This window comes from Chiloscyllium punctatum, chromosome 2 (assembly GCF_047496795.1).
Source record: "Chiloscyllium punctatum isolate Juve2018m chromosome 2, sChiPun1.3, whole genome shotgun sequence".
Lineage (NCBI taxonomy): Eukaryota > Metazoa > Chordata > Chondrichthyes > Orectolobiformes > Hemiscylliidae > Chiloscyllium > Chiloscyllium punctatum.
Genome location: NC_092740.1, coordinates 43,906,856 through 43,923,137, shown reverse-complemented (window position 1 = coordinate 43,923,137; position 16,282 = coordinate 43,906,856). Strand labels below are relative to the sequence as shown.

At 39.3% G+C, this 16,282-nt stretch overlaps 1 protein-coding gene across 9 annotated transcripts in view; it reads right to left on the bottom strand.

Moving 5' to 3' along the window:
* The window catches only part of LOC140453335 (uncharacterized), a 109,940-nt gene that overhangs the window by 3,793 nt on the left and 89,865 nt on the right, over nucleotides 1-16,282 (bottom strand). For 5 of the 9 annotated variants that reach the window (XM_072547908.1, XM_072547924.1, XM_072547932.1 and 2 more), the window contains exons 13-15: nucleotides 15,230-15,289; nucleotides 13,185-13,745; nucleotides 4,173-6,011 (exon numbers count right to left, since the gene is read on the bottom strand). In XM_072547908.1, coding sequence (XP_072404009.1) covers nucleotides 5,976-6,011; nucleotides 13,185-13,745; nucleotides 15,230-15,289 — 657 coding nt within the window. In that variant the 3' untranslated portion in view covers nucleotides 4,173-5,975. Of the gene's footprint in view, nucleotides 1-4,172; nucleotides 6,012-11,578; nucleotides 13,746-15,229; nucleotides 15,290-16,282 lie in introns of those variants that run through there. The other 4 variants (XR_011952367.1, XM_072547939.1, XM_072547901.1 and 1 more) reach the window with 4 other exon arrangements.

Sequence of the window (16,282 nt, the reverse complement as noted above, 5' to 3'; positions counted from 1 at the left end):
AAACAGCAGAAGTTTTCTTTATTGTTGTTTGACCTGATGCCTCAAGACTTCATGGGGTTGGAATCAATATTGAGGACTTCCATTGCAATTCTCATGACTGTGTCATGGCACAACCATCTTTGAATCTGTCTTGCCAGAGGAACTGAGTGTACCCAGGGCTGGTGATTGTGGTATTTGAGACATTATAATATTGAGTGTGTTACTATGCCAGTCTGTAATTTGACTCGGGCGCACAAGCCCCCAGATGTTAGAAAGATGAGGAGAAAAGTTGAGAAAGAGAATCTTCCATAGTTTTATCAGACAGTGCAGGAACTGAATCCATGCTATTTGGCGTCACTATGCATTGCAAACCAGCCATCCAGCCAACTAAGCTAACCAACATGGGAGGGAAGGAGAGATGAATGAGTGTTGTTTGAGATAAGTGGGGTGGGGTGGGGAGTGTGATGAAAATTTATTATTAGTTGAGAACTTGATTTCTAAGATAGAGGTAAATGGGGTTTTGACTGTGGTTCTGTGAAGATGACGTTTTGAAAACAGCCAATGTAATTTTGAACAGTGAGTTCAAAATAGCATTTCTAGTAATGTGATTTGAGCTACCTGGTGAGATAGTTTAAATTTTACTTTGTTACATTTTTGTAGCCTACAGAGAGTCTCAGGGCAATAATCAGATTCTATTCCGAAGAAGCAAAGCATCTAGACCAATAGAAAGGCAATTTAATTTGCATCCTCCAGGCCATCAGAACTAGTAAGAAGTTACTTTAGCAGCCCTGAGTTGAAAGACTGGAAAGCCCTGAGCTTTCCTCTGGCTCAGTGCGGAATAGTCAGAGTTGGCCCGTCTCTCTGGGTCTTTTAGAGAAACAGAGATCCACATGTGGCAATGTGTGAAAGTCATTGAAAGAAAATGATTATGACCTCATCAGTTGAATAATAAATTTTAAATTGAAGTCAGGGTGATATTTCACTGAGGCTGTGTGTCTGGGCAAAAGGTTAAAACCTTTTTTTCAGTTTATGATGAGCTCTTTTGAAATCATGTACATAAAGTTTTGTTTTTTTATTTTGTGCAAGCAGATTGAGAAAATTTGGTGTGACCTTTGCTATTCAGCTTATCTATACCCCTCATGGTTTTATTAACCTCTAGAAGGTCAGTCCTCAACCTCTTATGCTCCGGTGGAAAAAAATCCCAGCCTATCCAATCTATTTTAATAATTAAAACCCTCTGTTTCCAGCAACATCCTGCTAAATCTTTTCTGAACCCTATCCAGTTAAGTAATATGCATCCTACAGCAGAGCACCAGAACTCTACACATTACTCCAGAATCTTCATGCCAACCAGCACTCCAACATTGGCAGCATTGCTAACAGCAGAGGTGAGCTCATTCATCACTTCCACTTGTGACACTGACTTCACTGGATCAAGACCAAGGTCCAGAGACAGTGGCCCAGTACTCAAAGGTCTGGCTAATGTTCTGGTGACAGGCTCTAATCTCACACCATCTCAGATGGTGAAGTTTTAATTCAATAAAAAGCTGGAATTAAAAAGCTGACCTGATGTTGACTGTAGAGGTTATAAGAGCCCATCTGGTTCATCTAATGCTCCTGAAAGGGGTTTGGGGGGTGGGGATGGTCTGTCATTCTTGTCTGGTCTGATCTGCATGTGACTCCAGACCACAACAATGTGGTTGAGTCTTAGTTACCCATTGACAATAAATGCAGCCCTTGCCAGAGATGCACATGTCCCTTGAATTAACAAAAAAAAGTGTTGTACACCTCTAGTGTCTTCCAATTAGGGCTATGACACCAGGACATTTAACATAAACTGAGTAGCAGTAGCCTGCACGGCACTCAAGCCTGCCCTGTCATTTAGCAGGACCATGACTGATCTGCACCAGGCCTTGTGTCACCCCAACTTTCTGATATTTCAAAAACCTATTTCTCTCTCAATTCCTGTTGAGACCACTTAGAAGCTGTATGTTTCAATTATATCACACCTCAGTCTTCTAAAATCTAATGAAATAAAAATCTAAGCTGTTAGTGTTCTTAGAGTCAGAGATGTACAGCATGGAAACAGACCCTTCGGTTCAACCCATCTATGCCGACCAGATATCCCAACCCAATCTAGTCCCACCTGCCAGCACCCGACCCATATCCCTCCAAACCTTTCCTATTCATATACCCATCCAACTGCCTCTTAAATGTTGCAATTGTACCAGCCTCCACCATATCCTCTGACAGCTCATTCCATACACGTACCATCCTCTGCATGAAAAAGTTGCCCCAAAGGTCTCATAAGTTTCCCTTCTCACCCTAAACCTATGACCTCTAGTTCTGGACTCCCTGACCCCAGGGAAAAGACTTTGTCTATTTATCCTATCCATGCCCCTCATAATTTTGTAAACCTCTATAAGTCACCCCTCAGCCTCCGACACTCTAGGGAAAACAGTCCCAGATTGTTCAGACTCTCCCTGTAGCTCAGATCCTCCAACTCTGGCAACATCCTTGTAAATCTTCTCTGAACCCTTTCAAGTTTCACAACATCTTTCCGATAGGAAGGAGACCAGAATTGCACGCAGTATTCCAACACTGGCCTAACCAATGTCCTGTACAGCCGCAACATGACCTCCCAACTCCTGTACTCAATACTCTGACCAATAAAGGAAAGCATACCTTCTTCATTATCTATCTACCTGCGACTCCACTTTCAAGGAGCTATGAACCTGCACTCCAAGGTCTCTTTGTTCAGCAACACTCTCTAGGACCTTAACCATTAAGTGTATAAGTCCTGCTAAGATTTGCTTTCCCAAAACGCAGCATCTCGCATTTATCTGAATTAAACTCCATCTGCCACTTCTCAGCCCATCTGGTCCAGATCCTGTTGTAATCTAAGGTAACCCTCTTCACTGTCCACTAAACCTCCAATTTTGGTGTCATCTGCAAACTTACTAACTGTACCTCTTATGCTCGTATCCAAATCATTTATGTAAATTGACACATCAAACTTTCATCCCAGGAACTGGCCTGCTAAATCTCTTTTGAACTGCCTCCAATGCCAGTGTAGTTTTTTCTTGAATACGGGGTCCATAACTGTACGCAGTATGGTGCAGCCTCAGTAACACTCTACAGTCAGAACAAAACCTCCCTATTTTTAAAAAATCTGTCATCTAGCAATAAAGGTAAAAATTCCATTTGCTATAATTGCTTGCTGCACCTACATGCTAACATTGTGTTTCATGCACAAGAACTGCACTTTTTTGTAGTCTCTCTATTTAAGTGACAGTCTGCCAACTTTAAATAACAGTTCTTCCTACCAAAGTGCATGACTTCATACTTTCCTATAAAAACACCATCTGACAAGTTTTTGCCCACACATTCAACCTCTCTACCTCTTTGCAGATTCCTTCTGTCCTCATCACAACATGGCTTTCCACCCACTTATTGTATCATCAGCAAATTTGGATACATTATACTCTGCCTGCTCTTCCCAGTCATAAATATAAATAAGTGGCAAAATTGAGAACCTAGGACTGATCCTTGTGGCAATACAAGTTATGTCTTTCCAACCTGAAAAAGATGCACTAATCATATCTCTCTTTCCTTTGTGTTAACAAATTGTCAATCGATACGAACACATTAATCCAATACCTATCTTGCACAATAATCTTGCATAGCACTAAACAGTATAATTTGAAAACAATGTTTGAGGTGTAGTTCATTTTCCTAGTTGTCTCCTTCAGTTGCTAAGAAATTAATAATTATCTGGACTAAAAGTCTAGTGTAGAGTGGAATGCAATGCTGTGTTATTGCTATTCTGAATGGGCCTCCTCAAGTCAAAGTGAAAGGCCTGCAGTTACTTTGTCATGTTTTGGTTTTATCTTCAATTGTCATCATCAAATAACCTGTTCACGAAGAGAATGTCATAGCCTAAGCCATCTATTAGATTAAAATGTCACATTTTTTCATTTTCTTAAGATTGGAGAAGAGAATTTACCAATATGCTGACTTAAGAATATTTCCAGCACCTCAATTTCCATTAGCTAATAATGCTCCAGTTTATTAACTTGCAGTGGCCAAATGCTACTTCCTTTCGGGTTCATGAATATCTAGGGATAACACCATTCGAATGAATAATTCATAGGACAGAAGGAGATCATGAAACCATGATAATTTGAATATTTATTTTGATTTTGCCATAAAACCATACAGCTGCAATTTTTCAGATTTTAATTAACCACTACAGACACTTGAACTTAGACCAAATTAGACTCGTGTAGAAGTATCACCAAGTATTAGTCTGAATAGTCTGTCACTCATGAGCTAGTAAGGCATATCACAGGGTGTCCTGACATGGAGACATTCTTGGCTGGAAAGATCATTACATTCTGGAGGAACAAATTGTCTTCATATAACTAAGACATACATACATTTTCTTTGGAAGCTAAAATTAATATAGGTATTCAACTATTTTACTGAATTATTTCCAAATACACAAATTGCTTTGCATGAGGTGAGTAAACGTATCTTCGAACTTAATTATGGTACTAAGTTACTGCGCATTTAATTTTCAAGAAATAAATCAAGGCACCTGGTATTCAAATATATTAACAGAAAGAATATTTGTGCTTTTGCTGGCATTTCTCGACTCGTAGGGAGATTCAGAAAGAAATTCTAATATATCATCTTGGGCTATTTTTCATATAGTTTAATGTGAATTTGCAGATGTAATGTTTTAGGTTTTTCAATGCTATGCCAGCTAAGAATGTGTCCATGTTAGCTATCGGGAAAACGGGACAAGGAAGGTGTTACCTACAGAAGGATATTTTATATAATCGCTCTGAGGTGCAGTTTGTTACTACCTTGATAGTCTACAATAGTAACACTTCCCAGCCAAACAATCCCACCCTGCTGGTTGTTGATTGCAATAAAGGATCCTCTTTAGGGACATGAATTGAAAGCAACATTCTTCTAAGAGCAAGGTGTCTATTACATAAAAGAACTATAGCATCGGTACTTGTATTGAGTGACTAAAACAAATAAAGGAAAAGTAAAATCTGATTTAAATGTTTTTAAAAAGGGCAAGCTACATATTAAATGCATTCTAAAGAGAGGTAGAATTTTCACTTTGGTTCTAATTAGCAATCTGGAAAGAAATTGGTAACTTTCTAAACTGAATATTTTGCTTAAGTTCCCACGCCCTCATTTGTGTTTAATAGTGTAAAATTGTCCATCACCAGCACATTTAAACAGTGTTTATGGCACTTGACAGAATATTATTTAATGCAAGTAATAATTGAGTAGTAACCCACAATTTTATTAAATCTATTTTTAGCTATATTATTACATTAAACAAGCATTTTTACTAGGTATCTATCTTACTGTCTGTCCTGATTTTAAACCGCAAAATTTAAATCACACAGAACCATTTACTTTTCTTTAACTGATATAAAGTGATTAATTTTTATAAAAGTTAGTGTCCTTGCACCAAAAAGCTTAAAATTAAGAGTCTTGAAAATGAACCATATACAGGAATAATTATCAAAAACTTGGCAGTATGATTAATGCAGTCTGAGGTCATGGCTAGTTTTCTAGTTCTGTGGATACAGCTAACTTCTAGTATACTATTTTTAAAAAAAATCAACATGTTATGATACACCTCTGGGGCAAGTGAGCCTTTAAACCAGATATTATGGCTCAGAGTTAGGTAGACCACCACTTCACAAGATCCTTCCAGCATGTGATAAACTAGTGAAACATACTGCTAAATTTCTATTGTTAAACTTAATTCATGTTTGAAAGTTCTTGGTCTTTTGTGCCACTTGGATAAATATAGCATAAACTCTACCCCAAACTTGAACCAAGTTTTAGTTCCCTGTTCCATTTGAACCAAGTTTTTGATATGGCTTTTCCCATCTGCCACCAACTTCTCACCTCAGTAACAGAAAATGCATTAAAGATTTTCAAAGTTGATAAATGAATTCCTTTCATCGTGTTCTGGTGGATGCACGATTGTGACGGACCTACAAGGAGACAAAATAAGCTATAATTAAACCCTTGAATGGACTGTACTGGAAATGGTCTGTAGATCGCTGTATGACTACTCGTGGCAGATCTTCTGAATCTACAAGTACAGTGAGATAGGGAAGCCACTGTCATTGCAGGTCAGAAAATCAAAGTCTGCACATACATCATGTTTTGAATCCTGACAAAATCTACCCTAATACCTGCAAAACATTTATAATTATTGTATTTCTATCTGGCCTATAATATTTTAAAGATTGATAATCTTATTGTATTTTATGTTTTTTTGATGCCTCTAGGACAATGAACTGAAAGACTGAACGCTGGTTATTTACCAATCTTACAGGATATACACTCAGAACTTCTGCAGGATCTCTCCTGCTTTACGACTGGAAGTTTGGTGGAAATCCTATGTATGAACTCACTTTTATTTGTATCAGACATTTTATTAATAAGATACCCAAGGCTCCTTACAGAAGCATTATAAAATGTGACACTGAGCCACAAAGATACATTAGCGTACACAATCAAAAGGTTGCTTCAAGAACCAAGTTTAGAGAAAAGGTTTATTTTGAGGTGGGGAAGTGTAGTGGGGCTAATTTCCAGAATTTAAGCCATTTGGAAGTGAAAGCACAGCTTCAAATGTTAGTGCAGAAGTTAAATAAAAGATGTTTCATGAGAAAGTATTGGACAAGTATAGATTTTGACATAGAAAACGTAGAAAAGTGTAGCCGGAGTGGGTCATTCAGCTCTTTGAGCCTGTCCTGCCATTTTTCCCCACTCTCTCTCCATATTCTTGATGCCTTTAATATTCAAAACTCTCAATCCCTATCTCTCAGTGCATTTAGCTGGAGATTAAAAATCCAGAGGGCCAAGACCACGAATGAATTTATAAACAACGATGAGAATTTAAAAATCACTTTTGGTGCTTAAACAGGTATAATTGTGTGCCAGACAGCAGGATAAAAAGTACTTGGAATGGCTGAGTCACATAGTACTTCAACCTCAAGTTTAGTAAGAGTAGAATGTGGCAGGTTAGCCAGGAGTGCTTTTAAATCTTCAGGTCTGGAAGACACTTCTCATCAAAGAGTGAAAGCTGGATCAACAGTATGATGGAACGAGGAGAGGTTTGGCAGAGGGGAAACATTAGTTTACAAAGCAAAAGCATATGACAGCATTGCAGGGCAGCTATTCAGGTAATAATACCCAGATTAGGACAGACTATACAGGCATAAAAGCAGGAGCAAATAGGCCCAAAGGGAGAAACAATGGCTAAAAAGGCGAAACCAACATCTCTTTACATAGCACAGCGATCTGTGTAGCTAGCTGAACAAGTATGTGAATTAACGGCACAAACGCAGGTTCACTGGTATGATATTATTGTCAAAACAGAGACACAACAAGAAAATCAAAGCTGGAAACTAAATAGTCTGGGAGTATGTGACTTTTCAAAAGGACAAGCAAAAAGGGAAGAGTGGTAGGGTAGCATTGTTAGTGTGAGATCAAACAAGTACAATAGAAATAAACTATCTAGGATTAGATGTTGCAGAACCCAGATCAGTTGGGGTAAAAGCTAACAAGAGGGAAAAGTGGGAGTAGTCTGTGGATCACTAACACTAGGACAGAATAAATCCGAAATCTTGAGGGCATGTTAAAAATCATGGATGACTTTAACCTTCATGTATATTGGGAAAATCAAATTTGAAGAATTTATAGTGTGTATCTGAGATAGTTTCCTAAAATAAGTGTGTGTGGATCCAACCAAAATCAGGCTATTTTGGATCCAGTAATGTGTAATGAAGCAGATTTAACAAATTATCTTAGATCTGCCAGGGAAAGCAACCATAGCATTGTAAAACGTAGCATTCAGTTTGAGAATGAGAAACCTGGTCAGAAATGATAAAAAGCTAACATACAGGCTCAGCAGGCAATAGGGAAGGCAAATGAAGTTAGTCTTTATTTCAAAGGCAAATTTTGCTAGAAATATGCAAGGCACTAACCAGAACACATCTAGAATATTAGTTACAGAACTGGACATATTATTTAAGGAAAGATTTACTGACATTGGAGGCAGTGCAGAAAAGTTTCTCTAGATTGATGCTAGGTATGGAGAGTTTTTTTTACTAGTAGTTGAAGAGGTTGGGCTTATACTATTTGGCATTTTGAAGAATGAGGCAACCATACAGAAACAAGATTCTTAGTGGGTTTGACAGGGTAGATGCTGAGAGATTGTAACATAATCTCAAGAGTAGGGGGTCATCACTTTAAGACAAAGCTGAGCAGTAATTTCTCTCAAAGCAATAGCAGATCTGAAATTCTTTTTGGCAGAGAGCTTTTGAGCTAGATTGTTAAGTATATTAAAGACTGAAACAGACAGCTGTTTAATCAGTAAGGGTCTCAAAGCTTATGGGGAAAAACACAAAAGTGGAGTTAAGGATAATCAGATCAGCTACGATCACACTGAATGGCAGAGCAGACTGGATAGGCTGAACCTTTGCTCCTACATCTTGACAGGAGATGTTGAAAGGGAGGTAGTAGTATACATATAAAAACTGGCTGCTTTTGGATGATGTTACAGAGGGAGAACATCCAGATGCAACAGGTTGTTTATGTAGCACCTCTTAAATTGAATGTTCCAACGAACTTCACAATGTCATTATAAAACAAAGTATGACGCCAATTCACAATGTGATATTAGGTGATACGATCAAAAGCTTGGTCAAAGAGGTTGATTTTAGGAAGTATCTTGGAGGAAAGTGGGATAAAAAGAAAGAGGAGGTCTACGGATAAATCATTGTGTGTGGGGGAGTGGGGGGGTGGGGGGAGGGAGAATAGCGGAGGCTACAGGAAGGGCAACCTTTGTAGTTAACTTTCTAATTGTAACCAGGGAATTAAAAATGAGGCTGGTGTGTGCAGTCTCAGCCAGCTGGGCTACAGTGGAGAGGTTTTGGTGAAGATGGTGGGCTTAACTGTGGCAAAGGGTACAGACAGATTCATAAACTGTCATATAGAAAGACGTTTGTGATCCTGAAAACAAGTTTTATACAGTGGGGTGTTGGGGGTGCTTGGAAAGGGAGGCTGAAGTTTTATGAATGACAGTTACAAATTTGGGAGGTGACAATACAAAGTAGTCACAATAGTCCCATCAGACCACAGACTTCTCTCAGAGAGCGATGATGAGTGGTGTAGTTTAGCCTGAGGATCACAATGCCTCAGAGAGGGGTAGACGTTGAATGGAGATTCCTTTATGGTAACCTCAGGTGGTGCGGGAATGAACCCATACTCTGGGAATCACTCTGCACTGCACACCAGCCATTCATATATCCTAGCACAAAAAAGGAATAGGAAATTGGAAAAGGGGCAGTAGTTAGCAATGTTTTATTTTGGAAGGTGGATGTTTTGAAAAAGGGAGCAATATCTAAAGAGAGAGACGTTAGCATGAGGGCTGGGAAAGTAAGTTGGTTGGGAAGCAGGTTAGTGAGAATAGAGTGGAGAGTCCTATGGCAAGAATTTGCCATAAACCTGCACATCTTTGGATTGTGAGCAGAAACCGGAGCACCTGGCAGAAACCCCCCGCAGACATGGGGATAACGTGCAACTCCACACTGGTAGTCACCCAGTGGAATCAAACCCAGGTCCCTGGTGCTGTGAGCCAGCAGTGTTAACCACTAAGCCACTGTGCCATCCTGGATTGCAGACAAGTGCAAAACCCAATATGGTTTTAGATTGGCAAGTCAGTTCTGACAGTGGATTATTAAACCAGTTTGCCTGTCCTGACTGGACTTCAGGATGTGATTGAGGTGAAAGACAATATTGGTTTTAGTGGGGACTATGGCATAAATGGCACAGGTAGGTGAGACATAATTAAACAGAACAATAGTTGTAATAATGTTATGATAGCAGATTTTCCAGGTAGAAGTAAGATTGAGGGGGAAGAGGAATGCAGATGGAGAGTGACATAAGGAAGTGGTCAGAGACAGCCTTTTTGTGACTGTGCAACATGGAAAGGTCCAGCTGGTGGCTCTGAACGTAGGTTGAAATGTTTTCATGGAGGGAGAATAATAAGGTAAGGAACTCAGGAGGATCATGAATACGAAAAGAGAATTTGCCCTGACACTGCAGCATCAGAATGGAAGCTGCCATGAAGGAACTGACTTCCTTAAAATTTTCAACCCTGGGCTCTGCTCAATAAAAGTGTTAGCATGTTTTTAATGCATCTTAGGATGCCAAGATACTTCACACAATGAAAAATATTGGTATGCAATGAATATTGAGCAAATATGGTAACTTTTTATTTTGGAAGATGGATGTTTTGAAAAGGGAGCAATATCTAAAGAGAGAGGCGTTCGCATGAGGGCTGGGAAAGTAAGTTGGTTTAATTCTTGCATGGGGTCTGGGCACTCAGTCGAGTGTGTGTTGGTGGAAAAGTACAGCAGGTCAGGCAGCATCCGAGGAACATGAGAATCGACGTTTCGGGCCAGAGCCCTTCATCATTTATAGGGTCGTACACCCTTTGGCCCAACTCATCCATGCCAACCAAGTTTCCCAAACTAAACTCCTTCCATTTGCCTGCGTTTTGCCCGTAACCATCTAAATCTTTTCTATTCATGTACCCATTCAAATGTCTTTTAAACATTGTAACTGTTTTTGGCAACACAAGCATTTGTTGGCTATCCCTAATTGCCACAGAACTGATCGACTCAGACTGCAGTTAGCCTTATTTTGAGAGTCTGGAGTCGCATGTTGGCAAGACCTCCACTTTATACACAAGGCTGCACATTCAGGTATCTCTCCTCTTCAAATAGCTCATGAATAATTAATACTCTTTGAAGGACAGCACCTCAGAAAAAGCAGCACCCTTACGGTACCCCAATAAAAAGTTTAGCTTGAATTATTCCATAGAATAAACTCATCCTTGATGCAGAATTTTTGAGCATATCCTTGCTGATCAAGAGTGACAGTGGTATTGATCTAATTGACACCAGCTACAATATCCACACTTACAATAATCCTGCCAGAGGCTAAAAGGGGAGTTTCAAATGGGTTTGAATAGCTGCTGCACCATAAGGGGCATAGCAAGACGATGTTAATAGCTGGAGAAATTTAGAGGTGGGGAGGTGCGGAATAGTCAGATGGTTTTGGATGAAAATTCATGAAGTTGGAGTCCAAGTAACACAGTTTTTAAGGAAGAAGAGAAAAGGATCGTAGAGTTGGAGGAAGTCAGAAACAGGAGGAGCAAAAGGTCAGAAGGGATTTACACAAGAATGATAATTTTAATCTACAATCAATCAACAGTTGTGTCCTCTGTGTACTCTCAAACAGAAAATATTTCTTTATCTATAAGTTCCATCAAATGTACAGTTCTACTCTTTCAAATTATCCTGTGTACTTGCTAAAATAAATTTATCAAGAAATTGTCTCCCAAATGCAGTATGATACATATAAAGAAGTATTTTTGAGAGGCAAAATGGATTAATTAAATGTTTACAGACTTTTCGGAGTCAAATACTTATGACTCATGGAATCTTGCTCTAGGTTAGCAAATCAGCACAATTTGACAACATCCAGCAAGAAAAAAACAGAATTCTTTTATTACGGCAGACATTTACTGTAAAAACTATGCATTATACACAAACAGCTTCTGACATTTTAGTACCAATGTAAATGACTAAATACACAAAGGTTGTCTCATTAAATAGCAGAATGTATTAAAAGATTTCAACATCCCCTCCCTAGACTCACTGTTAAAAGGACAATAAGCCTAGAGTTGTGAAATTATAAAACTTAGAGACAGAATTGAATAGTTTTGCATTTGCTCACTAACATAAGTTGAAAGCAGTTATTAGGACAGAATTAAAACTCTACAGTAGTTGTAAAATCATAACATTGGAAAACGCAACAACTGGATGCAGATGAACTTGTTAACCATCCCTACAGCGGTGGAAAAGTGAGCAACTCCAGTTACAGTAAGTTTGTTCCCATGTGCATTTTTATTTTAAAATTATTGTAGTGGATTTCATTGCACTTAACAGACTCCACAAAAGTGTTTTCTCTTAAAACACCATATAACAAAGTAAAATCCATAAATTCTCCCTCATTCAGTGGTTGTGCTTTCATGACAAAAAAAAATCCATAGTGTTCGACTAAAACACATTCTTAGCATTGCATTTCAGAATGTAGACATTTTAAGCATTCTGCAGTATTGATTTCTATCAGTGAAACCATGTCTAACATCATTAATTTGTTAGACTGAATAAACGTTTTAGAAATAAATCTGGTTATTGAGCAGATTTTGCCAGTTAGTCAATAACATGAGGTCCCTGACACTGCCTTCCCCTCCATGCTTTAATGCTACACCATAACAACGACATAAAATTGTAAACTTTATTTTAACACTTGACACTTGAAATCTAAAAACAAACAACTACAACTGGAAATGTTGGAATTTCTGAGCATCAAGATATCCTTGTTGGAAATAGCAGGAGACACAGGCAAGTACTGTACTGGTAAGTCTGGTCTAATTCAAGACTTCTGATGCACCAAGCAAGCTAGCAACACAAAACATTGTTCTTTGGATTACCGAACTTAAGCAATGAAGTAAAACGGGAAAGATTGTGGTGATGGAGGTTACCATAAACAGCCTATATTATTAAATTTAGGCACAGTATCAAAATATTACTGCGAAGAGTAAGTTTAAAAACAACCCCAAAATTGGAAAAACAAACCCCGCAACCCAGTATCTATTAAATTGGTCTTATGGGTCACTCTCCTGTAATACATTATCAAACTAAACATTTGTAAGTTCAGCGTGTTCTATAATTACAGTCCAAATCTTATTAAGATTCAATGTTTATAAAACAGTTTTTTCGTAGGTGCGGACTTTCCTTCTTTTTGAAGCCTGTAGAAGACACAAAAATCTAGAATTGGATTTTAAAATGAATAGTGTTGTGACTGATAAATGCTGGAGTCTGTTAATTGAATACAGGAACATAGGGCTAGCATTATAAAGCTATTATACAATACAGCATTGAGGCTTGAGCAGTGCTCTTAAATAGGTAGCTCCAATACTGACTGGGTTCAATTTTCAGTAAACATCATTTCTGGATCTTTCGTTACACAGTGGGCTACAATTAGTTACACACGTATGGTGTAACGTGGACTTAAGCTGCTACCTTGCTTCGTTTCTTGGGAGGTCCTTTGTTTGCCTTGACTTTCCTTCTCAGATTTCTCCTGTCCACGACTGGTACTTCCATTTCCATCTCTTCCGAGCTGCTGTCAGCCGCCTTCTCAACCACAGCAGGTGATGACTGATCTTTCAGATCATCAGACTCTTTTGTTTCATCTTCAGACAGCTGTACAGAAGAAACCTGCTTCAGTGAAACATCCTCAAGTTCAATCACAAGTAAGGGACCTAGACTGAGGTCCATTGGGGCATTAGATTCCCCAGTCTCACTCTCAGGTTGTGCTGTAGCAGTCTCCGAAATGCCCTCACCCTCCAAAGCACTATGTTGTGATACTTCCTCATTGACTGAAACATGGCCGTTATCAGATGTCTTTGCATTAGCTTGTACATCAGGCAATTCCCCACTTTCAGCTAGTGCAGGCTTATTTGGAATAGGTGCATGGTGGTTAGGAGGACAGCTGTTAACTGCTGGTCCTTGCACTGGTTCACCCTCCTTGCCTTCATTCTGTGCAAGAACAACTTCAGCATTTTCCTCTTCAAGCTCTGCAGCCTGCACAAACAATAAAAAAAATTCTCTTAGCAAACTGTTTGGAATTGCCCAATGTCAACTAATAGGTCTGCTTTAGATGCAAATTGTTTCCCAATGTATTTGGTTAAATCAGAACCTTACTGCAAAAAAACGTATTCTCTATTTATTTTAAAAATCATTTTATTTTGCTATACCCTACTATAAGCAGAGGTATGGGCCAATAATTTGAATCCTGCCTCGGTATGAAGATTAGCTTCCACTATTATAAATTGTGTATACTAGGGTGACTGTGACTGGATCATGAAAGTATCATCAAAAAATGATCGGAATATTGGCCTTTATCTCAAGGGGGCTAAATAAGAATGCAATGCTTTCATTATACAGGGCCACCCACTGAGTTGTAGGCACCAAAGGTCAGGAAAGGCCTTGGAGAGGGAGGCTTCACAGAATCACAACTTATACCAGGCCTCAAAGGGCTAAAATATAAACATAGGTTTGTTTGACATGTGTCCCCTTGAATTTAGGCCGCTGCATAATGATGTTACCACTCCTTAAATGTATCAGAAAATGATTTAATTGGGTAAATATAGATAAATTATTTTCTCCAGTCTAAGAATCCAGATTAAAAGGGGAGATTTTTTTGAGTAAGGATGTCATCAACATAGAATCATAGAATCCCTATAATGTGGGAGCAGGCCATTCAGACCATCCAGTTGACACCAACCCTCCAAAGAGCATCCAATATTTGATTTTATCCTCTGGCAACTGAGCAAACTCCACGCAGGCATTCTATGTGTCTACATTGGTTTCCTTTGGGTGCTCTGGTTTCCTCCCTCATGCTAAAGATGTGCAGGTTAGGTGAATTGGCCATGCTAAATTGCCCATAGTGTCCAGGGTTGTGCAGATTAGCCAATGGAAATGCAGGGCCAGAGGGATAGGTTAGGGGGGTAGGTCTGGGTCAGTGCAGACTTGATGGACCAAATGGTCTGCTTCCGCACTGTAGGAATTCTAATGATTCTATGAATGTTGGACAGTTAGATTTGTTAGGGCAGTGATTTGATTCTCTTTTGCCGAAAATGGTCATTGCTGGCACTTGTGTGGCACAAATGTTCCTTGCCACTTGTCAGCCAAAACCTCAATGTCTTCCAGATCTTGCTGCTTTTGGACACAGACTGCTACAGTATCTGAGGAGTCACAAATAGTGCTGAACATTTCACAATCACTGAACAACCCCACATCTGGCCTTAAGATGGACGGAAGGTCACTGATGAAGCAACTGAAGGTGGTTGGGTTGAGGACATTACCCTGAGCAACTCCCGCAGAGATGTCCTGGAATGGAGATGACTGATCTTCAACAACCACAATCGTGTTTGCTTTATGCTGGGAAGTGGAGAGTTTTCCCCATTAGGGGAATTCCCATTAGGTCTAGTTTTTAAATGGAGCTCCTTGACGCCACACCCAATTAAATACAACCTTCCTCTCGAGGGTGATCAATCGCACCTCACCTGGAATTCAACAACTTTGTCCATTTTGGAACCAAGGGTGAGATCAGGAGCTGAGTAGCCCTGGTGGAAATCAAACTGAGTGTCAGTGAGCAGCTTATTCCTAAGCACGTGCTACTTGATAGTATTGTTGATGACACCTTCCATCAACATCCATTTACAGAGGAACCTCGATTGTCTGGCATTCGATTAACCAGATTTTGGAATTATTCGAACAGGATCGCAAGGTCCCGATGCTTGGCTAACTATGTTATCCAGCACTCGATTAACTGAACAAAATACTCTCCACCCATGTCCTTTGGATAAACGAGGTTCTTCTCGATAAGTTTCGTACTGAAGCAGACTGGGACCAAACAAAAATGGTCAAATCTTTGATTATCACCCACTTCAACTGTGCACACAAGACTTGCCAAAGTCAGTGAAAAACACATCACTCGAAAATGTAAGTTACAGTGCCCACAGCCCCAATTTGAAGATACTGTAATATTTTGCATAAAAGTAGCATTATTGCGCTCAGTACATTATATTACAGTATGGAAAGACCCAGATTCAAAGCCATGATTCTCCAGATCGGAAGTATCCAACAGCATGCAGACAGAGTTATTCATCACACAAAGTACAGCTGTTGATTCTATGCCAGTTTGGTACAGCAATCCAAGAAAGGCAGCATTTAAATGCAAAACCAAAACAGAAGAAATTGCTGGAAAAGCTCAGCAGGTCTGGCAAAATCTGTCGAGAGAAATCAGAGTTAACATTTGGAATCGGGTGACCTTCCTCAGAACGGGTCTGCTCTGAAAAGGGTCGCTGGACCCTAAACATTAACTCTGATTTCACTCCACAGATGCTTTTCCAGCAATTTCTGTATTTGTTCGTAATTGACATTTCTATTCTGGGAAAAAAGACTTTGACTATCCATTCTATCCATGCCTCTCGGTTTTTCTTTAGCATTTAAATGTAGTTCCTCACACTGGAGGAGATGAAGAAAACCTCACAGAGAATCATTACTCAGCAGTCTGAAGCACTTATTCACAAAATCAAAACATCAATAAATGTCTG